General features: G+C 32.6%; 2 protein-coding genes and 1 long non-coding RNA gene across 4 annotated transcripts; 1 reads left to right on the top strand and 2 right to left on the bottom strand.

Moving 5' to 3' along the window:
• Nucleotides 1-47: 47 nt before the first annotated feature.
• Nucleotides 48-1056, bottom strand: LOC148616498 (uncharacterized). Its single transcript, XR_015922227.1, has 2 exons — nt 503-1056; nt 48-147 (listed from the first exon to the last, which is right to left on the bottom strand). It is a non-coding gene; the product is annotated as an uncharacterized LOC148616498 (long non-coding RNA).
• Nucleotides 1027-24128, top strand: LOC148616496 (uncharacterized). Of its 2 annotated transcripts, none has more exons than XM_088583596.1 (8): nt 1027-1169; nt 15135-15206; nt 15471-15521; nt 16908-17033; nt 18252-18384; nt 19055-19155; nt 20400-20582; nt 21238-24128. In XM_088583596.1, the coding sequence occupies exons 2-8, from the start codon at nt 15144-15146 to the stop codon at nt 21280-21282; spliced, it is 702 nt and encodes a 233-aa protein (XP_088439722.1). In that variant the 5' UTR covers nt 1027-1169; nt 15135-15143; the 3' UTR covers nt 21283-24128. The 2 variants fall into 2 exon arrangements, with proteins under 2 accessions (XP_088439722.1, XP_088439723.1); XM_088583597.1 differs by lacking the exon at nt 1027-1169 and adding an exon at nt 1305-1479.
• LOC148616497 (uncharacterized) lies at nt 7838-13555 on the bottom strand. Its single transcript, XM_088585082.1, has 5 exons — nt 12725-13555; nt 12254-12385; nt 11698-11824; nt 9513-9626; nt 7838-8292 (listed from the first exon to the last, which is right to left on the bottom strand). Exons 1-5 carry the CDS (start codon nt 13553-13555, stop codon nt 7838-7840), a joined length of 1659 nt encoding a protein of 552 aa, XP_088441208.1.
• Nucleotides 24129-25678: the final 1550 nt, after the last annotated feature.

Genomic DNA, 25678 nt, shown 5'->3' with positions numbered 1-25678 from the left:
TCATGTCTAATATAGTCATTGACTGGGCTAAAATTAACGCCTAACAATATATTTAACTTCTTTATTTATTCAGATCTAAAACTTTATCACAAATATGTCCACAGGATGGCGAATTTACTCCAAAATTTACCTTCCTCCACGTATGACCTGAAACACAGAAATTAAGTTTAATCAATAGTGATTCAGAAAAACATTACAATGTAAGAAAATAATTTAACGATCATATATACAAGAAGCATCAATCAGCATCATATATATCAGTCCAAAAAAATTATTTTCACAATTATTCATTATGCATGTATTTCCTTCAACCAATTGGATTTATTCACAATACCTTTAAATTCAATGTGAACACATCAAATGGTTTTATGCAATATTCTGATATGCAAAATTATCAGCGGTACTACATGATTTGACACTTAAAACATTTTACCCGAAAATCAAAAAAAATATATTATCTATATAAATGTAAATAATATAATTATAACATCATGATATTTACATTAATTGTTCAAAGTAATTCATTAACGACCACTAATATAGCCAACTCTGTCTGAGCAAAAGGCATTAATTGCCACATAAACAAATTTGTAAACAAACACAAAATATATTGATCTTTACTGATGGTTTTAAAACGACCAAATTTAGTAGTAACACATTTCTGTACAGTTAAGAAGCCATAGATATTGTCACGAAAGTGAAATTATACGAAGATGTTCAATGTTATTCCGAAATTTCTTTTCCGACAAAATTTGTCGTTGGATCTCTTCGTTACTCCCCATTATATCCAAAATTTCAACTGTTGATTTCGGTAATATACTTCGTTGTACAGCTATGAAAAATAGACAGTCAAAATTTGTAGACACATATAATTTTGATTCCCAAAACCAGCCTGAAATATGCATGAAGTTAAGAGAAATCACACTTTTATCTCGCAATTCTATATCTACTTGGTGGATTCGCCATCTTGGTATCCTGGGTTGCACATTCCTGCATAAGTTTTTTTTATCAATGTGGTAGCGAAGCTTGAATTGAACTGAATCTGTCCTATATTTCAATTCATTCAAAATTGTAAATACAAACGCTCGAATGACTTACTGACTAAAAATAGTTAACTCGAAAGTAGGAAGTTTCTAGACGAAAGTAGTGAAAATTTAATTCAATAACAGGTATTCGATGGTTGTCTGTTTCTAATTTGGTCATTTACGGTTGGAAGTTTTCAATTCAAATGCATTTCTTTGATATTTAATGTATACCCGATTTCGAGAGATTGACATAATTTGATGACTAATTCTCACTACTTTTTGACACGAGCATATCGTTCGATCTATTTATACTCGAGTCTAGTTACATTGAAATAGGTCCGTAGTAGCAAAGTAAATATATAACATATTGTACTAGAAGCAAAAAAATTGACGAAAAGGGTAAACGTTTATTGAAAGGTTTATTGAAAGTTATTTCACAAGCAAAATTAAAGCAGTAAGTAAAATTATCTTTACTATAGATGTACATGTGCAATGTTTATTTTTGTTCGAAAAGTTCATATTATGGAAAACTTCAAGTAAATAACCACACACTTTTAATTAATAAAACCTGTTGATAAATGTCCAAAGCAGAAGACACTTAAAACATAGTGGTGCACATGGTACATTGCAAGTTTTTAGTTGAGTGTTTTGCTTATTTATCCTTTAGTTTCTCTGTATACATTCTTTTAGTTATTGTATTTACCTTGTTTACCTTGTCCCGAGGTCAGTTATCTGGGCTTGAAGCCCCTAAAACCCTTCTCAAATTTATCTTTTGGACTTCCAGTCTGTATATATCAGGCATGATTTTTATTGCAAGGTTATTCCAATGTTTGTTGAGGTTATTCTTGAAGGTGTTTAACCTGACTTGTTTTCTACTACAGTATTTGGCAAATTGTTCTGTGTATCCACTATTGGTTGTGAGAAACTATATTTCCTTGTATTAGTCCTAGAATATTTCTTGTATATTTTGAAACTATGCCCTCTGGTTGTTGTTGGTCTAGTTGGAATTAAACTTTTGCTGTGGAGTTTGTCAATGTTATTTACTATCCTATATGTTTCCACAACATCTGATCTTAACCTACGGTATTGAAGTGATGGCAAACCTAGATACTTAAGTCTCTCACTGTAGCTCAAAAGTTGTATATTTTTTCACTAGTTTTGTTGCCCTTCTTAATGACGTTTTAAATTTTGATAAATTCTTTTTCATAAATGACTGACCATGCATTGGTGCCATATTCCAGATGTAAAGGTTGAGAAACATTTCCTTGTCCATATATGTGGAGCTTCTTTTGATCATCCCTATTCGCTGGTTTGCTTCCTTAGTTGATCGTTAATATGTTGCTGAAATTTAAGCTTTTCATCAAGAATGATTCCCAGGTCTTTTTCTTCATTGGACTTGGATATTACCTCCCCTTCCATTGTATACTCTATATTGGTTGGAGGGCCACAGTGTACGTGTTTGCATTTTGTTGGGTTAAATTTTAATAGCTAGTCAATAGTCATTGGACCATTACACCAGTCTATCAATATCCCTTTGTAAAGTTTGACTTTCTTCAACATTGTTAACTACTGCATACAGTTTGGTGTCGTCTGCAAAAAGTTTTGCTATATTTTTTTACTACATCTGGTAGGTCATTTATATAGATGGAAAACAGGATTGGCTCGGAACACTTCCTTTAGGTATACCGCTGGTGACTTGTGACCATTGTGAGTGACTTCCATTTAGGACTACTTTTTGTTTTCTTCTTGATAAAAAAAATTTTATCCACCTTAGTAGATTCCCAGTGATACCGTAACTTTCTAACTTATTTTATGAGCCATTTATGTGTCACTGTGTCAAATGCTTTTTGAAAGTCCAAATAAATTGTATCTGTTGCATGTGAGCTGTCTAGTTTTTCTGTCCAGTCCTCAAGTACCTCTATTAATTGAGTAATTCAAGACCTTTCCTTTCTAAAGCTAATTGTTTTCCTAAATGTTTTGGAGGATATTGATTTTCATAAATCATGTGAGTGTTATAATATCAATGACTGTACTTCCAGAACTCTTTCTTATGTTATAAACTTCAGAAACAATGACATTCAAAGTAAATTTGAAAAGATTTTATACAGAAATTATCCAAAAGATTTATTTGGTGATAGAGACACAAAAGGATATGAAGGAAGGATATTCCTATATTGTCTATTCCTTTCAATCATCAGAAGGATACGTCTATTCCTTTCAATCGCCAGAAGGATATGTCTATTCCTTTCAGTCGTCAGAAGGAAAAGTTGTCTTGCACATGCATTACTCAACTAATACACTACATATCCAGGGTGCTGGTTGTATTTATTGGTTTAAATCTAGTTTCAAAATTTATGGTGAGGAATTACATAAAATTTATAAATCAGAACATTCGGAATCTACAGAAATAAAAAGGAAGTATCAACGGAGTTCAGATGAAACCATTATTGACCACTTTGATGAAAACCAGAGGGAAGTTTCACAAATTTATGATGTGTCAGAAGCCAATCCCCAGATTAATTTCACATAATCACAATATGACATATAATTTCTCAGAAACTGACATGAAGCAAATTGATAATGACATAATTATTACAACATCAACATCCACCAGGACATCATCTGATATGTCTACTAATGAATTGCCCATGACTAATCTATCACCAATTAGTGCACCTTATGATCAGAGGGTCCAGTCTGAAAGTATTCTGCAGAACGAAGTTGTGAAACTTAAACAACTTGTCCTCTAGTTAAAAAGGATATAGCAGAGTTGAAATTATCAACTAAAGTTAAAAATGAAACAATATCAAAATGTGATGCCTCGACTGAAATTACCAAACCACCAAGTTCATGTAATTCAATAGCAGTTCAAACAGATTTTAAACTGGAAACAAAAAGCAGATGTACAGAAATGCCCCAAGCTGCCCTGAAATCGATGGCAATTCAAATATATAAAGAAATAAATGAAACTGTAATTCCCAATAAACAAGAACAAACAGTACAGCATCCAAAAGTATCTGAAGAAAAGTTGTATAGAAATAAAAGTGATGAAAAAACTCTCATCATTGGTAGTTCACTCCTCAAAGGAATTATGACTCGTGGACATCAAAACATGGATATTTGTACAAACCGAGGGGCAACAATTGATGACCTTATTGAAGTCATACAGGAAAAGGACATGACTCCATACAAGACTTTTGTTTTACTTATTGGAGGAAATGACTATCAAAATGGTCAAAGTTTACAAACAATCTCCATGAAGTTTGACAGCTTGCTGTTAGTTTTACTAGATGTATGCAATCCCCACACGTTGATAAAAATTACAGGACTCGCACCAAGATACGAGGTTAATGTTAACCCTTTAAATGAAATGATTTTTGACCTATGTAAAAATTTTAATCTAGATTTTATTGCCCTGACTGATTACTTTGTGCAAGAGAATGGACAAGTTAATTATCAAATGTTCCATAGAGACAGTCTACACATGTCAAGGAAAGGAACTTCAACTTTTTTGAAATGCATTGAAAACCATGTACCAATTCTGAAACAGAAAAGATCAGGGAAAAGTTGGTACTGTTTGTATTGTGGTGAACAATCACGCAATACAAAAACATGTAGGTATGGTAAAAAATTGTGTTTTCTTGCAAATGCTATGGTCATAAAGAACGCTTTTGCTTCCTTTATCACTAGGAAATCGGCAAAGAAGATGTGGCCTGTATCAAAAATTCTTCTATTAGTTCTACAAATGTATTTAAATTTTTCCAAAATATTTGCTCAGAATGCAATAATATTTCCTGTTCTTGTTTGGAATTACATGACTTTGCTGAAACTCCAGTTTTCAAAACTAAGGAGAAATCTACAAAGAAACCTTCCAAAAATCTTAGTCTGATGAATTATGATGAACAAAGTGTCTGTTTATGTACTGATGGGAAGACACCTATAGGTTCAAGTAGTGTAACTATCTCAGAATCTAGCCCCAAAACTGTTGATTGCAATGCATTAGAAACATCTGAGAAATTTCACAATGTGAAAGATGTTATAATTCCTGATGACTTAGAAAATTGTACAAATGATACTTGTGCAGATCATATTAGTGAGATTGTGACGTATGATATTTGTATCCCTGAGGCCAAAATGATTTTTTATTGTGTATCCATGTTCTTTACTTATCTGATTATCACCTTGTCTTCTATGTATGTATTGTGTAAGCACATCCATGGAAACTCAGAGATCTAGTGGCTGATAAGAGATTAAACCCATATGGGTTTAATAGTCATAAATCAATTAAGATCTGTAGTCACAATGTAAATAGAATAAGTAACAAGATCCATAAATTTGTTAGAATCTTTTAATTCTGATAATCAATGTTAACGGTTGTTGCGAAACTTTCTTTGACAGATATAGGTCCTAATAATGAAATTGATATCCCGGGTTACATATTAAAAAGATAAGATAGAACCACTCATTAAGTTATCATTATCGTATTTGTATATCTAGAAAAGAAAAAAATAAAAGAAAATGAAAAACATGCTCATAGTCATAGGAATTTCAATGTTAATGCATTTCTAGATGACTTATCTAGAGTTCCTTTCCATTTAGTTGAATTTGAAAGTGATTTAGCTAAGGCTATTAACTTATCGTATGATATCTTTGATAATGTCATCAACAAACATGCTCCCGTAGTAACTAAGAGGGTCAAATGAGATAAACAACCCGAGTGGTATAATAATGATGTGATATATGCAAGAAAAATGAGAGATAAATGTCATATTCTAGGCATGTGGGCAGAATATAGGTTCTGGAGAAATAGAGTTTTACATATAATTGAGCAGTCTAAGAAAAAATACTATGATAAAATGGTTATAAATTCGAAAGATCCAAAATGTCTATGGATGTGTACTCACAGTCTAAATCCATCAAATCATTTAAGACCATATGAACTGACTGTCAAAAAAGGTAAGACAACTTAAGTAAATGTAATGACCAATGAATTCAATGAATTTTTCACAACATGTGTTCAAAACCTTAGAGATGCCAGTCCTAATACCTAATTAAACCCACCTTCATTACTAAACTTAAAACGTTTTGTGCAGGGAAAAAAATAGTAGACGAAAAAAATTTTGTATTCCGCATTTAACAATCCCTGATTTGTTTTTGCTGTTAAATAAACTAGATGTAACTAAGTCTTCAGGAACAGACAACATTGGTCCTAAATTGCTTAAATAAGTGCACCTATTAATGCATCTTCTCTAACATGTATGTTCAACAGAATACTTGTACTTTTCCAGATAATTTGAAAAAGGCAAAAGTAACACCAACTTTCAAAGCAGGTGATCGTGCTTTTCCAAAAAAGTATAGACGATATTGGTTTTGCCAACTATCTCAAAACTTATTGAGCACCATGTTCACTTATCTTTATGATTATTTCTCAAAATTTGAGTTACTCCACCCTGCTCAATCAGGTTTTAGACCTGGTCATTCATGTCAGACATCCTTGATCAATATAGTTGATAAATACTTGAGGAAATGAATGAAGGAAATATTAATATTGCAATTCTCCTAGATATGAAAAAAGCATTTGATGTTGTTGACCATTCTATACTTAAGCAAAAATTAGAATTATATGGCCTTGACAAAAACAGTGTAAACTTTTTTGAATCTTATTTGGAAAATAGAACCCAGCAAGTTCAAATAGGAAATGTTAAGTCAAAAAAACTCCCAGTGAAATATGGTGTACCTCAATGATCAATACTTGGTCCTCTTTTGTTTATTTTATACATATATGACCTTCCACTTCACATATAAAATTGTAATACTGATCTTTATGCAGACGACTCAACAATTCATTTATCTGGAAAAGATATAATCAAGATAAAACCTAAAATACAACAAGACCTAGTGGAAATAGAAAAATGGTGCGAAAGTAATAAGATGTTCATAAACTGCTAAAACAAAATGTATGTTAATTGGAACTAGACAGAAAATCTTGTCACAAAGTGATGCTCCATCATTTACAATAAACTCTAATATTATTAAAAACTCCAATTGTGAGAAGTTAATAGGTGTTATGATAGATCCTCAATTATGCTGGTCAAAGCAGATAGAAGATGTATGTCTAAAGATATCCTGTCATATTTATCTGCTATCTAAGATAAAGAAATTTCTAAATCTTGATTCAAAGAAGCTTTTTTATTCAGGCTATAATTTACCTCTCATTGATTATTGTTTAGTTATTTGGGGTAACTAGTCTGGAAAATCTGAGCCGCATTTTTAAACTGCAAAAAAGGGCTGCGCAATACAGATTTCCTTGCACCATCTGCGCCCTTGTTAAAAACACTAGAATGGTTGACAGTTGAAAATAGGATGATATATCACAAATGTGTTCTAATTTTTAAAAGTATAAGAAATGAAGCTCCATCTTATCTCTCTAATAAGATCAAGTATATATATATCTGATAACAACTCTTACTAATTACGAAACACAATCAAGGGTAACTTGTCTATTCCTAGAACGAAAACTCAACTCTACAAAAGATCTTTTAGTTACTCTGGTCCAACTCTGTGGAACAACCTACCAACAATTGTAAGAAATTCCAAAAACTGCCAAATTTTTAAAAACAGATTAAGATGCTATTTACTCAGCAAACAGAGTTGATGTTTTTTGTTTTTGTGTGACTCTATGTTACCATGTATTTTAAACAATATGTATTATTGATTTTTTGTATTTGTTTACTGTTGAGGGCCTTAGGAAGATTAGTGTATTTACTAACTGTGTTACCCTCTTGAAATAAAGTATTATTATTAAAGCCATGTTACTTTCCATGTTTTCCATTAGTTAGTCTCTCACAAATTGTTTCCATGGTTTTACAGATTACAGAGGTCAAACTTATTTTACGATAGTTTGATACTGTAGTTTTGGAGCCCTTTTTGTGGATAGGAGACACATTAGCCATTCTTCGACTTGTGGGTATTTTCATAGTTTCTAATGACTTGGCAAATATTAGGTTTAGGGGTTCTGCTTGACTCCTAGCTGTCTCTTTTAGATATTTTGGGTGTAATTGGTCAGGTCCTGGAGATTTGGATTCTTTCAGTCTTTTTAGGTATACTTGGATTTTATCCTTATTGAATATTATGCTATCAATTTTCTGGTCAGTTCTATTGGGGAATGGTGGAATCACTTGATCTGGATCTTCATTTGTAAATACACCTTTAAAGGAGCTGTTCTCTTGGTCATTGGTATGTAGTTCTCCATTATCATCAACAATGCCTGGAGTGTTTTCTTTTGTTATGTTTTAGATTGGATATATTTCCAAAAAATCTTACTGTTGTCCTTAATTTTAGTTGTGATGGAATGCTCATAGTCATATTTTGCCCTTCTCACTTGGTTGTTCGATATTCTCTTAGCAGATTCGTGGTTATCTTTATTTTGAGAGTTTCTGCAATATTTAATTTATTTCCATAGTCTACACTTTGTTATTACTGCCTGTTTTGTTTTCTCATTCATCCACAGAGTATCTAAGGATATCGGTCTACATTTGCGCTCTGGTATGTTTTCTTTATAAGTATTTGATATTTTATCGGCAAAACTATTCCAAATTTTATCGACATCTCCACTTCCCAGTTCTAAATCCCAGTTTAATCTGCTAATTGGTTGTTTATAGCATCATAGTTGCCATTTAAAAAAATTAGTTTATCTTTTTTTTGTAATACTTTGGTAATCCCAAAGTTAAATTCAAATTGTAGTACTCCGTGGTCGCTGTTTCCTCCAGAATTGTCGAGTTTTTCAGTACAATCTGGATTTAGTGTGCTGGGGGTTTGATATATATATATGTAATTAATAGCTTGATTCCCAATGTTCCAATTATTCCAACCTGTACTTATTCTACAAATTTATTTAATATAGTTTCTATTTGGTAGGCTTGCACCTCCTTTTGGTATAAAAAAGGCAACCTCTTCCTGTAAATATGTTTTTTTGGCGACATGAATATGTCATATCCAATTATTTTCCACTCATTTGCATCTGTATTTGAGTCAACATGGTTTTTTGGCATTGTCTCTGTGATACATGTCACATTGAATCTTTCTGTTGTATTTAATGCAATTAGTTCATCCATTTTATTGTTAAAACCATCAACATGACTGTACATAATCTTTAAGTGCCCGTTATTTACAGTGCTTGTTAAAATGTTAAAACTGTTTGCCATTGATTGGCTTTTACCTCAGGCATGAGCCTTTTTTATTCTCTTAGTCTTGTTTGTTCAACATCAAATCTACCAATAATAGTGTTGTCTCCTAAACTGGATTCTGATAGGAGACCCCTATTGTTTAGGGATATGAGGATGTCCTGTGATTGTGAGTATTGTCCATTTGTAATAATACTCTCATCAGAAATATTTTTGAGTTTAGCATTGTCTGATATATCTTTCCTTTATTTTTTGCTGTTGAAAGTCAGTTTCAATGGTCTCCAGCTATTGCTTGTTTTATTACCCAGTCTGAAGTTTGTCTTAATATCAGGGAACTCAATATTGCGGAATGTATAAAGATCTGTCACCATTTTAACGTCATGGTCTTTATGCATTTGTCTTTGTTCGTCACAGCTTTCTTGAACATTGAAAAGAATAAGGTTCATAGTAAGTATTTTCTGGTCCTCATTTTCTCTTATTTCTTTTCTTACATTCGTTTGCAGTGTGTTTTTTACTTCCCCATTTATTGTTTCAATGAGAGAAGGTTTTATACTTCTTCTTGTACTTTTTCTACACTATCAATTGTACCCATTCTATATTAAATTGTGGCGAGTTTGGTGTTAGTTGTTTCTTCTATCGACTTAACTTGCTGTTTCATGCCTGTTAAACTAGGGAAATTTTGTTTGCAGCCATTGCAAGTCCACATAAAATTTGTGTTTGATCCTCTTTAAGGCCAGAATCAATACTCTGGATACATTTGTACATTCTATACAGTAGCAAAGCTCACATATACTACAGGTAAGTTTGTATTCTATCACATATCAGTCAGGGGTTTTTTCTGATCTTTTGAAACAGAACTGATCAATGACTGGCTATAGATATTTTTAGTTGGAAACAAAGCTTCTTTGCTTCAAATTTACATGTAATGAACAATGCTGTCTTTGTGGCTTTTTGCTATATTTTTGATTATATGGAGACAAAGCTTCTTTTGTTTCACTTTTTAATTATAATGTCAACAAGTCTGCCCTTGTTCAGTATCTATTTTAAATGCTTATCCCAAAGCAAAGTGTGTTTGAGTTCTGTCTGTTTTGTTGGTCTTTTTGCTGTGCCAGTGTAGGTTGATGTTAGGTAGGAACATGCTTATGGTACTCTGGTTTACTATATAGAACACAATGCACAAACCATTGTACAATTGATAAGGGATGACATAAATAATAATTATCTTTCATTCGTAAGCAATACAACTTACAGAATATGAATATTACAAATATTCTATTACATTAGTGAACTATATATAATACATTCAAACAATCAGTCAGATAATCATATAAGTAAGTATACCCATATAACAGTAACAGTACAGCAGAGTATGATAAAAAATAACGCATATTATATTATATTCATTTATAAATGAATTTAATTATGTGCCTTCTTGGCCAGGGATAAATACTTCCCTAAATTGTTAAGTTCCTTTACATTATGAACAGATAGCAGTTGTACAAGTTTAAAATTCGAAGGTTTTCTCCAATAATATGATTTATGATTTATTCCATTTCGTCCATGGGTGGACATAGGGCGACTACAGTTTCTCTCCATTCGCTACGGTTTTGGGCGATGGTGTTACAATTCTTCCACGTTAGTCCTACTCTCTTCAGTTCAGAGTTCAAACCCCTCCTCCAGGTGTTCTTTGGTCTTCCTCTTTTTCTTTGCCCTTGGGGATTCCAATCTAAAGCTTGCTTTGTAGTGTTTTTATTGTTCTTCCTTAAAGTATGACCAATCCATTTCCATTTTCGGGTTCGAATGGTGTTTTCTATTGGTTGTTGTTTTGTTCTTTGCCAGAGTTTCTTGTTTGTTATTTTTTCTGGCCATCTGATATTCAGTATATTTCTTAGGCACTTGTTAACAAAGACTTGTACAGATTTCATGGTGTTTTCTGTTTCTCTCCAGGTCTCGCAACCATATAACAGGACAGACTTAACATTGCTGTTGAAAATTTTGATCTTAGTAGTCGTTCTCAGTGTTCTACTTTTCCATACTGGTTTTAGAATGGAAAAAGCCTGTAATGCTTTCATCTTTCTGGCTTGTACATCTTCGTCAGTGCCTCCAGTTGTACTCATGACACTTCCAAGGTACGTAAATTTATCTACATTCTCTATCTGTTGGTTATTTACCAATATTGGATCCATCTGGTTTTGTTGGATTCTCATGGCTTTGGTTTTGGCTGTGTTGATATACAATCCTGTTCTTTTAGCTGTTTCTTCGAGATGGTTGACCTGGTGTTGGGAATCTTGAAGACGATGCGATAGTGTGCATATGTCGTCTGCAAATTCGAGGTCTTCTAGACGAGATGTTAGTGTCCATTGTATACCATGAGGGTCGTTGTAAGCTGTTGTTGCTATCCAGTCGATGACTATGAGAAAGAGAAGGGGGAGAGAGAATGCATCCTTGCCTTACGCCAGTTTTTACAGGGAAAGGATCCGTCAAAGTACCAGCATGTATGACCTGACAAGAGAATTCTTCATACAGTAACTTAATCATGGAAATAATCTTAGGAGGAATCCCATAGTGTCCTAGAATGTTCCACAAGACCTGATGATCTATGCTGTCAAATGCTTTCTGGAAGTCAATAAAGTTTAGATATAGGGATGACTGCCATTCGATCATTTGCTCAATAATTATTCTGAGTGTTGCAATCTGGTCGACACATGATCGTTCTTGTCTAAATCCAGTTTGTTCATCTCTCAGCTTGCTATCAATCTCTTCTTTCATTCTTTGTAAGATTATACTGCATAGGATTTTACTAGGAATGGACAAAAGAGTTATTCCTCTCCAGTTATTGCAATTGGATTTGTCCCCCTTTTTAGGTAGTTTTACCAAGAGTCCCTTTTGCCAGTCTTTTGGAATTTTTTCTTTTTCCCATATCTGGTTTAATAGCCCAAGAAGATATTGAATGGTAGTGTCATTCATGGACTTGAGGGCTTCTGGTGGTATGCCATCGATTCCCGCTGCTTTCCCATTCTTAAGATGTTTTAGGGCTTTTCTTACTTCATTTTCGGTAATTTTGTCAGTCTCTATGTTAAGTGTTGGACCGTCTTCAAGTATTGGTGGATTTGTTGGTGGTGGTCTGTTCAATACCTCACTAAAGTGTTCCGTCCATCTGTCAAGCTGATCTTCTAGCTTTGTGAGGGTATTATTGTTTTTATCTTTGACTGGTAAATTTTCATTTTGAGAGATCTTTCCACTGAGTTGTCTTGTGATGTTATACAATGTTTTGATGTCTCCTTTTAAGCAGGCGTTTTCAGCTTCTACTGCTAACTTTTCAGCATGGTTTCTTTTATCTCTTTTACAGCTTTTCTTCACTTCTCTGTCTTTTGCGCTGTAAAGGTCTTGCAGGTTTTTCTTTTGCTGTCTGGTTTTGGCACTCATCAACTTTTCTTTTATTTCCCTTCTTTCAGATATTGTATCCCATGTTTGATCTGACATCCATTTCTTTCTTTTCACTTGAATGAAACCAACTGTTTCTTCGCATGCTTCCAGAATGGCTGTCTTTGTTGAGTTCCAGATGTCATCAATATCATTGTTCATTTCTTCGTTGTCAAGATCTAATAAAGTACTAAATCTGTTCCTGAGTGTAATTTGGAAGTTTTCTTTCACTTTCTGATCTTTAAACTTCTCAACATTAAACTTCCTTTTTGTAGTCTCTCTTTTCTTTGTTGTTAAAAGCTTGAGTTTAATTTTTCCAATTACAAGGTGGTGATCTGATGCTGCGTCTGCTCCACGTTTTGTTCGTACATCTTGTAATGAAGATCTCCATCGACGGCTTATTGTTATGTGGTCTATTTGGTTTTCAGTGTCTCCAGATGGTGAAATCCAGGTGGTTTTATGACAAGATTTATGTGGAAACCAAGTACCGCCAATTACTAGACTGTTTATAGCGCAAAAGTCAGCAAACATCTCTCCGTTCTCATTCATTTGCCCTATTCCATGTGGTCCTATCTCCCTTTCTCTACCTCCTCTGTCATCACCTACTTTGGCATTCAGATCTCCTAAGATGATAAGGATGTCTCTTTTAGGAACGGCATCAACAACTGATTGTAATAAGTTGTAGAAGTCATTTTTATCATCTTCGTCTGCGGTGTTTGTTGGTGCATACACCTGTATAAATGTTGTTTTCTGGAATCGAGTGTCAAATCTAGCTGATATCACTCTTGCAGATATTGGATTCCACTCCAAAAGCGATTTCTTGGCTTTCTTTGTAAGCATGAATCCCACGCCTTTGTCATGTATGTCGTCTTCATTTGGATTTCCTGAGAATATGACCGTATGACCTGAAGATAGTGTTGTCATTCCAGCTGTATTCCATCTTACTTCGCTGAGTCCTAGAATTTCGATATTTTATCTATCCATTTCGTTCGCAATTTGCAAGCTTTTGCCACTTTGATACATTGTTCTAACATTCCAAGTGCCTATGGTTGTTGGTTGTTTTGGTGAGAACAACTTCATCAGCTTTCGCGTCATTTGCTGTCTTCGATGTTTGGTTTGGTCCTCTTTCTCTAGTCGTTGACGAGTCCGAGGAATGACTTTTACTGTAATCGTTCCTGTAACCATTTGTATCCACTAGTGGGGGGTTGGCCCTCTAGCTTCAGCTTTATTTTAATGTGGTGGTCAGCAAGTCCCTCACATGCTTTTGTATCAGAGTCAGCTCTCCTAGATAGGTTCCCTACCATGGGTGATGACTCCTTTCTAGCCGGGTTTTACATCAGAGTTTCCTCTCCTAGACAGGTTCCCTTTCAAAGGTTTGATCCCAGTCTGACCATCGTTTTCTGTCTGGGTTGTCTCCCGTAGCCTTTGACTCAACAGTCCATCACAAGGCAGCGATCTATTTAACCCATAGGTGGGGCAAGGTTGGTGAGAGCCAAGGCGTGTTCCACGCGCCGGTGGGCCTGCACTCTACACCTCTAGGGTCCTTGTTACTCCGAGATCCCCTTCATGTTAGCCTTGAGTACTAGACCCAAGTTACCGTGTGTTACCTCGGGGAGGCAAATTGAAGGAGTCTTGGTAGTGTAGAGGCTATGTACTGGCAGAGGAAGGCTTCTGCTTACGCTTCTCCCCTTTTCGTCTACACGTAGACTAGCCAGCGTCAGTAGCGATCTAGAGACGTTCGATCACTACTGCACTAGACGCATATCACTACCCTGTGGTTATTAAGCCACCAACACACTCTCCAATAATATGGTTTGATAAATTTCTTCCGGAGTTCATTATACTTTTCACATACTAAAATAAAATGATATTCATCTTCAATTACATGTTTATCACGCATATTGCAAAGTCTCAGATGGCTCTCAATATTATAATATCTACCAGTTTCTATTTTCAAACAATGAGCAGATATGTGGTATTTACAAATAAATGGTTTATAAATATAATTTACAGCATGATTTAAATAAAATAGTAACATGTTTGGGTCAAATACATATCTGTACAACATACATTTTGGCAAATCTTCAAAAAATGAGTTCATTTCACTATGAAAACGAAAGAGGTCTTCCTCGAACTTACATTGTACAATTAGACATGTATGGTGCCATGATTATGAATATAACTTGCCATTGCTTTTACCTTATCTTTTTAAATATAACCTATCTACTTATGATAAAGATACTCTCTCTATAAATTATGTAGTAAAGGATTTCAAAGAGATGGCTTTAATAACTTTTGAATTAACATTTTACAAAAGTAAAGTGAAGAAAACATCAATTAAATACACATACTTTGTATGACATTTGTGGAAAAGACCATTTTATACATGTAGATGTTCCACATAATCATAATTGAAAGAAGACTAAACACAACTGCACTATCATAGAAGTTTTGGTCAATTTCTTCTTTCACTCTTGGGTGCAGTACTGTTTTTTTATTTCAGTAATATTAAATGGCACAAAAGGGACCTCCTCCTCCTTACCAATATGCCCCACCGGGAGGCCACCAACAGAATGTAAGTATCATTTTTAAGAGAGGTGATGTACTGTTGAATGTTCATTAAAATTAGAAATCAAACGTGGATTATTGAAAATGTATAATCAAGAAAAATGGATGATAAATTTGAATCAATTAGCATTAGAATTTTTACTGTCCATGAATGCAGTCTTGAATTCAGGTTCAATTAACATTGAATGAATGTGTGAAGAATGCATTTAATTATTTTTTGTCATTGTGAAAAAATGTTAAATACAATTACATTTAGTATTTCTCTTTGTAGACCACAGTGTATGTAAACCCGCCACAAACAAGAGTTGTACATACCTCTTCTGTAAGTGAAGATCAACTTTATTTGAAAAACTAGTTATAGACTTTTGAAGCATTAGAAAAGAGATTTTAAGAAAGATCATTTGGATTCAAGTTCAACACATGATTAAAGAAAATGAGGGCAGTCTTTTTTTTGTTTAGATGGATATAGAAATATATTTCAGATTATTATTTTTTCATATTTGTACATAGTAATTTCCACAATCTGTTTAAATATTTGAGGCAAATAAAGGTCACAAGTTTTGAATTCAGTTGAAAGCACTGTAATTCTAAAAAAATTTCTATTGAGACCCAAATTAATGTATCAGTAAGTAATAAATCCTTAGGTAAAATGGACTCAAGTATTTTAATACTTATTCAGGTTTTGATGAAAAATTAAACCAGTAGATATTATAGCTATTTTTTAGATTTGAAAACACAGAGTTGTTTCACAGTAAGTTTAGTCCTGTCACTTTTTATACCCTGCCACCTGAACTGCCAAGGTATTACACGATACTAGTACCCTCCCAAAAGTTGCATGTCCGTCTGTCTGTCCCTGATGTTTCCCAGACGATAACTTAAGAAGGTATTAAAGGATCTTTTTCAAACTCTGTATACTATAGTTCTTGAGTATTATAAAATACAGATCAAGTTCAAATTTCAGGTTATTTACAAGAACTCTAACAAATAGGCTTCTGGAACAGGGTTATGTTGCTACAAGATTGAAGTCATCACTACAAAAGTTCTATGGTCGTCATCATGAACTCGTGGATCGTTATGGTGTATCCATCTGCACCATGAAAACTGATTTATTCAACGGGTCATAGTTTTCCTTTCCTTGTTTGTCTACCCCGGACTTGACTTTTTATGAGCAACTCGACGGGTGTTTCTAGAAAAGCAGAGGACGCTTACCCTACCGGTGCACCTGGTCCATGCTCCCAGTTTTTAGTGGAGTCTGAGTTGCTCATTTGCTTTTGTTGCTTTGTATGTATGGTTTTGGTTGCTTTGTGTTCTTTGTTGTGTGTGTCTGTTTTCCATGTCAGGTTTTTGTCCCTGGATTACATTCTTTTGATTACCGCTATAACCTTGGTTCCCTTGATTACTCTTACACAAAAGTTATGGCCATTGTAAGTTGTTTTTACCTTGCAACGTGGCAGGGTATCATTTAATATCCCATTAGATGCCCTGTTTTAGAATGTGAAATTCATGATTAGAAACTTGTGCACTGTTTAGGTTTATGTTGTAGAAATAACCTTAATAACTGTTTCAAATCTCACCAAATATCATTAATTAAAAGTCATTTACTAATGTAAGGCTCTTGATTAGATTGATTGTATTGAATACAAATAAAAATGTCAGAACGTGTTTGTAAAAAAAAATAGTTCCAACTACAATCTGGTTTATTTTGTAGCCTGGCTTGTTTGGTTCTATAATGAAAGAAGTCAACACTTTAGGTAGAGAAGTGGAGAAAGGTTTGAATTGGGCAGGGAACCAGATTGATGCTAGTTTTAAACAGTGTGAAACAGGAGATGTCCTGGTGAGTATCACTGATTTAAGTGTGAATCAGGAGATAGTCTACGAATTATCACTGAAAACAGTATGAATCACTCTTGAGATATCCTTGGAAAAAGAATGGATATTCTGTAGTGAATGACCACAAATGCACCAGCATATAACCTAAATCTGAAATAGTTAATATCACTGAATACAGCATGAATCAGTCAGGAGTTATCCTGGTGAGTATCCGCCTAAATATGATTGAATACTTTTTTAATCAAAGTATTCAGTTATATTTAGTAATGGTGAGAGTCGTAACTTCTTTGTGAATAAGAAGATATCCTGACAAATATTCCTGACTACAGCATGAGTCTGGAGATATCCTGGAGAGTATTCCTGACTACAGGATGAGTCAGGAGATATGCTGGTGAGTATTCCTGACTATAGCATGAACCAGGAGATTTCAACTTCCTTTTTCATGGGACTTAGCCTCTTCTCATCATATGGATTGATAGAGAAAATTTTTGTCTAAAAAAATAGTGGCTTTCAATGGATGGATTGATTTCAAATTTGGTGTGTAGCTATTTATAGATGGTGCATACGTTGTAAGTAATTTTGCTTGCTATATGAGTGGGTGTATGCCTAGCTTTACAGTACTGGCAACTTCTTTTTGTGTTTTATATACATGATTAGGAAAGAGCGACAATGCCTTGTAGACAAATATATACACTACAGTACAAATAGACAAATAACTCTTACACACAACCCTCTTTTACATGTCCAATGAAAAAAATGTTAGAAATATTAAGCTTAGTTTTTGTCTGAGGTCTAAGTTGCTTCCCTTATAGATGTTATGACCGCTTTTATTTCTTGTACCTTTTATCAATAAAAAAATTATTTTGTCTAAATCAGTTATGTGATCAAGATAAAACCTGATTAAATTTAACCTTCCCAAAGACTAGACCAGAAATGTTCCAAAGTTCCTTTTGAACAGTTTCATTTATTTTAAACATTGGACAACCAAACAACTGTCTTAAACAAGCAAGTCCTTTATTCTCAAAAGAGTTCATTTTAGACAGATTTCACTGTGTAAATTAATGAAAACTCTTGAATGCTAATCTTACCATAGTTCATAAAACATGTCTCATATATGGATTTAAGTTTATCAAGATTTCTAGATGTATGTACATGTATAACTATTTATTATATATGATGCATGTATGTGGTATATTGCATATTGAAATGGATTTTGTTGCAGAAAATTTTCCAGACTAACAATGTTGTACAGCTGATTTGTCGAGCTAGTGGACGTTCATTACAAATCGTCATGGCACCAACCCAACAGTTAGTTGTGGATGGATGTGGACAAGAAGGACCACAAGCCTTTAACAGTAGGATACATATCACTATTAGCTGAGGATTGGTTAAATATGTGTTTCATAATGAGTGAAAGTGAATATTGCAAATATCAAGTTTATATTTTGCAAATTGCAATATTAAAATTTCATGAGATATAAAAACCTTTCTCTATGAATCCTCTGGAATATTTGGCCACTTGACATTCAACATTTACTATTGTGGAAATGTTGTTATTGTTGGTCTATGACATCTGGAGTTGCTACAGGAGAACAACATAAGATATGTCACAATGTCACTTTTGACCAATCAGATTTAATTGATTTTATGTCACAATCGCACAACAACCAATCACAATGACAAATTTTTCATATCACTAATTAATATTACATTGCCCCATGATATGATATCACAATATATCTAGCCCTCCAAGAGGTAGATAAAACGACCTATTCTAATAGAATGTTGAATTTTGTATAAATAAAACACATTGCAACCTCTTACACTGAGTCTGTACAGCAATTTGTTGATATATTTAGAAAGAATATTGTTTCAATGTCAAGAACATTCTTGGTAGGATAATATTTTATTATTGACCAGAGATACAAAATGTATTCTGTGAAATCTTTATTTTTGTGATTTGGATATTGACCACTGAAATGTTCTATTTAAAAAGGGATTAACTAACGATTATTTGTTCTTCAGCATTATGGACTGTGATAAATGAAGGAAATAACCAAGTCAGACTCCATAACAACAATAATTACCTGGCTGTTGTCAATGGAGTAACACAGGTTGTTCACATGGTGGGTTTAGTCGTTAAAATATTATTATTATATTTTTGTGTGGATTTTGATACTTTGACAATTGAATGTTGCTAAAAAAAATATTGTAAGGTTTTTAAAAACATTTTTCATATTATTTTTTTAATATTTTGGGTTATTTCAAGTTAAAAATTGGAAGTGAGCAACCAATTTGGGTCTTAAGTAACATGCAAATTCTGTAATATGTGATACACCTAAAAAAACGGCTAAATATTTTTATTTTTTGTTAATAAGTTGTTTTTGGTTGTATATGATAAAATGTATTATCACTCATTCCAATATGTCTGCTCTAAGATCACTCATTCCAATATGTCTGCTCTAAGGAGATAATTCACATTGACAATTCAATAGTTTCTGTTGTGTTTCAGTGTTATTTACATAGTTATTTCTTTTAATTTTGAATACTATAGTACATTCTTAATAATTAATATCTCCAATGAACAGGGATTCTATGAAAAGCCACATGTTAATTTCTGTTTACCATAAAATTATAAACAAAATATCAAAAATGAAAATATGTAGGCTTTCCAACCATGAATCACATATTGCATGATTCTTAGATGGAATATTACTTTTAAAAAAATCAAGAACTTCAATTTGAATCAATTATTAAGGCTCTTGAAAGAGTAATCAGGGGAACTAAGGTTATAGCGGTAATCAAAAGAATGTAATCCAGGGACAAAGACCAGACATGGAAAACAGACAAAGAACATAAAGTAACTAAAATTATACATACAAAGTAACAAAAGCAAATGAGCAACTCGGACTCCACTAAAAACTGGGAGCATGGACCAGGTGCACCGGTAGGGTTAAAATTTGTAGCAAGAGTTATCCAGCAAGCATCATCAGATTATTTCTGTATAAATCATCTATCTGTATAAATTATGGGATATACGTTAGCTACAAGTTATAATAATGCTAATCTGGAAGAAAACCAACCCTAGACTTTGAAAATAAGTAAATTTAAAGCCCTGAAAAAGTGGTATCAAAATAAGTGTAAGAATGTGGAAGAAAATAGACTTCAAATCGAAAAAAAATTTATGAAATATTTGAACATGTATGTTCAGTAATGTTTTTAAAATACCAGGAGGTTAATTCAAATCTAGTTTAGGAATGTCTGAAACATGGCATCTCCTGAAAGAAAAACATATATTTATTACTGGAATTACAATCTAATACAAATGTACCAGGGGGTATGTAATTTTACTCCCATTTGCTGTTTTCAGCCACCAGGATCAACCCATGGCATTGAGACCAAACTACAGTTACACCAGACAAACCAGTTCATCACAATGGCATCACTTAAAACTGTAACACACCATGTTGGTGTCCTTGAAAATGGACAGATAAAGTCAGCACTGGCTACACACAGGAATGATATCCATGCACAGTTTGGTGTCAGACTAATTGTAAGTATATTAAAGGATATGAGAATGTCACTACCTGGAATGCTTTTAAAGGACACAAAAACCATGAGAGTTAGTTATTGCAGTCTTCCCTTCCCATGGCATCTGCTTATTAGAAAATGTTCACACACCAGAAAGCCGTTTTTTGCCATCTTGCTCTAATTTAACTCTCTTATTTAGAGTATTATAAGTAGCAAAAGATAGTCCTTAAGTCTAAAGAGATTTATGGTGAGCTTATATTATTGTCACTCTTAGACAATTGATATATAATTTTCAAAGTTTATTAAGTAACAAAACAAAGTAAGCTACTAGTACCAGGTATGTGGAAAATATCTTGAATAAATTTTATATGTAAAAATCAAATTAAACACCGCTCTTCACTTTAAAGATGCCATTATTTTGTATTATTACACTGCATTGATTACGACTTCTGACCTTGTTGAACTAAAATAACCCATGGAAATAAACTATTTTGCTAAATGAATTCATTTATTGAATTAGTAACAATGGAGATTTAACTCTGTGGTCATTTAAATATACACTTACATTGAAGTTAATCATTCAATAGATGAATTCATTTACCTTGGGCTGTTCCAGTTCAGTAAGGTCAGAGGTCACAGTCAACCTTTTTCTTCTAACATCTATGTTATTATTCCAGTCCACCCCTTATGCTGCTGCCCATCAAGGACCAGTCAAACACTAAAGCAGTCATAAACTGTCCAGGTAAAAGATCAAAGAAAACCACACCTTATGTAGTGTGCACAGACTTCTTATGTTATAAAATGTTTGTTATTCATTATCAGTTTTGATTGAAATGTAACACATGTATATATATATTAAAATCTGTTATATTCTGTGGAGAAACAATACTTTTTTGACAGGCATTTCCTTTGTATGCAAATTTCTCAGAGAAACATCATCAAGTTATTAATATTTAATATTAATTTTATTTATAAATATGTTATTAATATTTAATATTAATTTTATTTATAAATATGTTATTAATATTGATATTAATTTTATTTATAAATATGTATGTAGATACACTTTACTAGGAATTAAATTTAATGGATAAACTGTGTTCCTTACCAGCATTTATTAATGCACGGAATTTTAAACATCCATGGCTTAGTCCCTTTCTAGCCGAACTTCAAAAAAGTATCAAATTATTACAGAGAATGGATTAAAACTTTAATCATACATGAGTTTTATGACCTATAAATGTTTAATATTTGTTAGTAAATGTATTTTCTTGTTAATGATATGTTCTACCTTAACACAGTAAAACTTTTTAAAATTTAAATCTTAAATCCCTGGACTTGTTCAACTTATATATGTTCTGTTTATGCTTTGAAATGAAGGAAATTTTCAATCATATGTACAAGTAGTATTTAATGTATTATAATTTTACTTACTTATGGGTTGGATTTCATTGGTTTTACTGTTTGTAACTTTTTATCAAGAAAATCCAATATCTTTCAAATACTTAACTTTTTCAATCATTGTTTTATACCTGAACAGTTTTATTAATTACAAAATATTACTGATATGTATATTGTTCTTTTCATATGTACTTTTATTGTGTATTAAAAGTTCTACTGTTAAATTGTGTGTTCTTCCATAGTGTATGTGATTAGGCCAAAATCAAAAAAATATCCTAGATTCTCATCCCCTCCCAACCCGATTTTTTTAACCTCCCCGAAAAATGTTATTTTAATTTTTTTATTCAATTTAGGTCAATTTCTTTCAAATTGACAACATTTTTTACTAAAATTATAAAAAAAATAACAAAAAATAAAATTGCCGTGAAAAAGTTTGAAAAATGTTGGATGAGAATCAAGGAATTTTTTATGATGGCCTTAATATATATCAATCTGAAATAATTCCTGTACATATATCACCTGTTAAGATTTTCCAATTTTACAATGAAAACTGAACACGTTTTGGTCTGTTTTAAGTTTTATATTCAAATGTTAAGTTATTAATTCATCAGATGTCATCTTTACTTAAAAAATTATTTTATATTGAAAAAAATGAAACAAACATGTTTTTTATTCATATGTTAACTTAATAATTATTCAGATGTCATTTTTCAATCAAAACTGAACACATTATGGGCTGTTTAAAGATTTTTTATTCAAATGTTAAATTGATAATTACATAGATGTCATCTTTACTTGAAATATGCTTTTTACATCTAAATAAAATTTAAAAATATTTGTTTGCTAAAACTATGAACATGTGAAATAACACTTATTTCCTGGCATTTATTCCAAAGTGTTACAAATTATGAGTGTTTGCATGTACATGTAGTGAATAGAAAATTACTTGTTACTTTTGTCTCTAATTAAACAAATGGAAATTTACTTTGGGATCATGTTATTTATTCAATGTTGTTTAACATACATGTTGTCTTCAGTAAATCAGGATTTTGTTCTTTATTTCACAACCCACTTGTTTTTTTATTTCTTGGCATCCAATTGTTTGATTTTAACTACAGCATTGTTATAATATGTTGTTTTCAAGTAAAGTGCTTCCTCTAAGAATCATGCAGGCTGTGAGAAAAAGTAATACATCGTTTCAGTTGTACATATTTTTAGCATTCCATAAAAAGTTAGAAGGATAGAATAGAATTTTTATCAATAACTTCAGCAAGTATAGAACCCATTGCAAAACATGATTAAGTATTGAACAGCATATGGTGGACCAGTCCCCTAAAAGAAAATGTCTGAAAATAACCAAAAATGTGAGGACATGTATTCCACTAATAAAAAAATAAAATAAAACTGAATTTATTCTTGAGTTATATTATCACAGACAGAAGCATTTTAATACTGACTTATTAACTACAAAGATAGTTTTGTTGTTGTGGAATGAGTTAAAAATTTACACAAAAAAACAAGTTCTTTTACTGCATGGTCATTAGGAATAGTTGTTGAAAAATATCCAATGTTTTTTGTTTTGTACTGGTGCACCTTTTATTGTAGTAGACAAATGATGTCTTCAATTTCTGACTAGTATGTAATTGTTGAGCAATTAAGTGACAATCTTTGCAAGAATCATGGCAATTCCATAAAATGTGATACACCCCAAAAAAGGCTACACATTTTTATTTTTATTATTAAGTTGCTTTATAGGTTGATGTGATGAAATGTATAATTATTCATTCCAAACTCTCTGCTCTCAGGAGATAATTCACATTGAAAATCCAATAGTTTCTATTGTATTTTAGTGTCATTAACAGTTATTTCCCCACTTTTGAATTCTACAAAGCATTCTGTATAATTTTTTATCTCTTATGAACAAGGACCCTATGAAAAGCCACATAATATTTTCTGTTTACTTAAGCATTTTAAACAAGATATCAAAAATAAAAATACCAGTATGTAGGCATTCCAACCATATATCACATTTTGCACGATTCTTAGCTGGAGTGCTACTTAAACTTCTGTATAGTAGAAAATCACCAGACTTGATTTATTTGTAATTTTGTTTATATTAATTATTTCTGTTCTTAACTAGTGTTAAATAAAATTCATACAATCATAACACTTTGTGTAGAATGGAAGAAAAAGTAAGTATGATCTTCAAACTGTCAATACAAGGAACCCTGTCTACATATTTTCAATTGTGCAGATTTAAATATGGCCAGGAAAAAAATATATCTTTTTTTTAGTTACATTGGATGAAAAAATAAGGTAGGTAGGTGGGTAAAATCATTTTATTTTTTTTAATTATTTTATATAAACATTTATGGGAGGATTTCTTGATTTAATAGTATTCAACTTAAAAATGTTTGTTTTATCTCATTTCATAAAAACATTCAGATAAAATGTGCTTGGTAGGTCGGGTAATCTGAAACACATTTTTTTCTTGGCCAGATGAAAGCAGTCGAGAAAACAAAATGAAATTGCATGCATCATCATGCTAGATATACCCCCACTTGTACAGTAAGTTGATATCAGGCAGCAACCAAAATTTCTTACAATGTATGCCTCGTATATATCAAGTCAAATACCAAATTTGAAATCAATCCATCCAGTGGAAGCCAAGTGTTAGAATGGACAATTGACAAGATCTTTCCAAAATACCAACCACTGGTTCTATGGGGGTATAATACACAAATGAACTTGAGCATGTGATATGCTTGTCCCTCTTTTAGCTCACCTAGCCAAAGGCCATGCGAGTTATTGTCATCACTTGGTATTTTTCATCATATTCAACAATTTTTCGAAACGCTTTTCTTCTGACACTACTTAACCAACTGGAATCAAACTTTGTATACATGTTCTTTTGGGTATCCTGCATGGAAATGATGTTGGGATTATTGATCCATTGAAAAAAAAAAAAAACATTGTCCCTAAAAATAGACCACAGAGGTGAGGAAGTAGTTCTTGCATATGTTTCCATAAATGTTAGGTTAAGCCAAATTCAAGCCCAGTAAAAATGTTCAGCATGATGAGATTTATCTCTGAACAAATTTTTGTTTTAATGTGTTAGGCCATGTTGGAGTTATTGCCCTTTTTGATGTTTTTTGCTGTTTTTTTATGACATTTTTCAAAAATCTTCTCTGACACCACTAGACCAATTGGAACCAAACTTGGTATAAATGTTCCTTGGGGTATCCTGCATAGAACTGAAGTGGTGATTTTTGATCCGTCAAAAATAATGACTGCCATTACCAAAAATAGAACATGGGGGTCAGACAGTAGTTTTTCGCAAATATCTCCAAAACCATTAGGTTAGCAAAATTTTGACAAGGTAAAAGTGTTCAGCATGATAAGATCTATCTGTGGTTAAATTTTTATTTTAATCGGTTAATCCATGTTGGAGTTATTGCCCCTTTTCAACATTTTTTGCTATTTTTAATGTTAATTCTTTCAAAAATCTTCTCCTCTGACACTACTTGACCAATTAGAACCAAACTTGGTATGAATGTTTCCTGGGGTATCCTGCATATAACTGATGTGGTGATTTTGATCCATTGAAAAAATGGCCACTGGTACTAAAAATAGAACATAGGGGACAGAAAGTAGTTTTTTGCATGCATCTCCAAAACTGTTAGGTTTAGCCAAATTCTTTCAGTTGCTGAAATGATC

Source organism: Perna viridis, chromosome 5 (assembly GCF_037379345.1).
Source record: "Perna viridis isolate PV_CMFRI_1.1 ecotype Kerala chromosome 5, ASM3737934v1, whole genome shotgun sequence".
Classification (NCBI taxonomy): domain Eukaryota; kingdom Metazoa; phylum Mollusca; class Bivalvia; order Mytilida; family Mytilidae; genus Perna; species Perna viridis.
The sequence above is the reverse complement of the archived record's forward strand: the minus strand, read 5'-3'. Positions and strand labels throughout refer to the sequence as shown.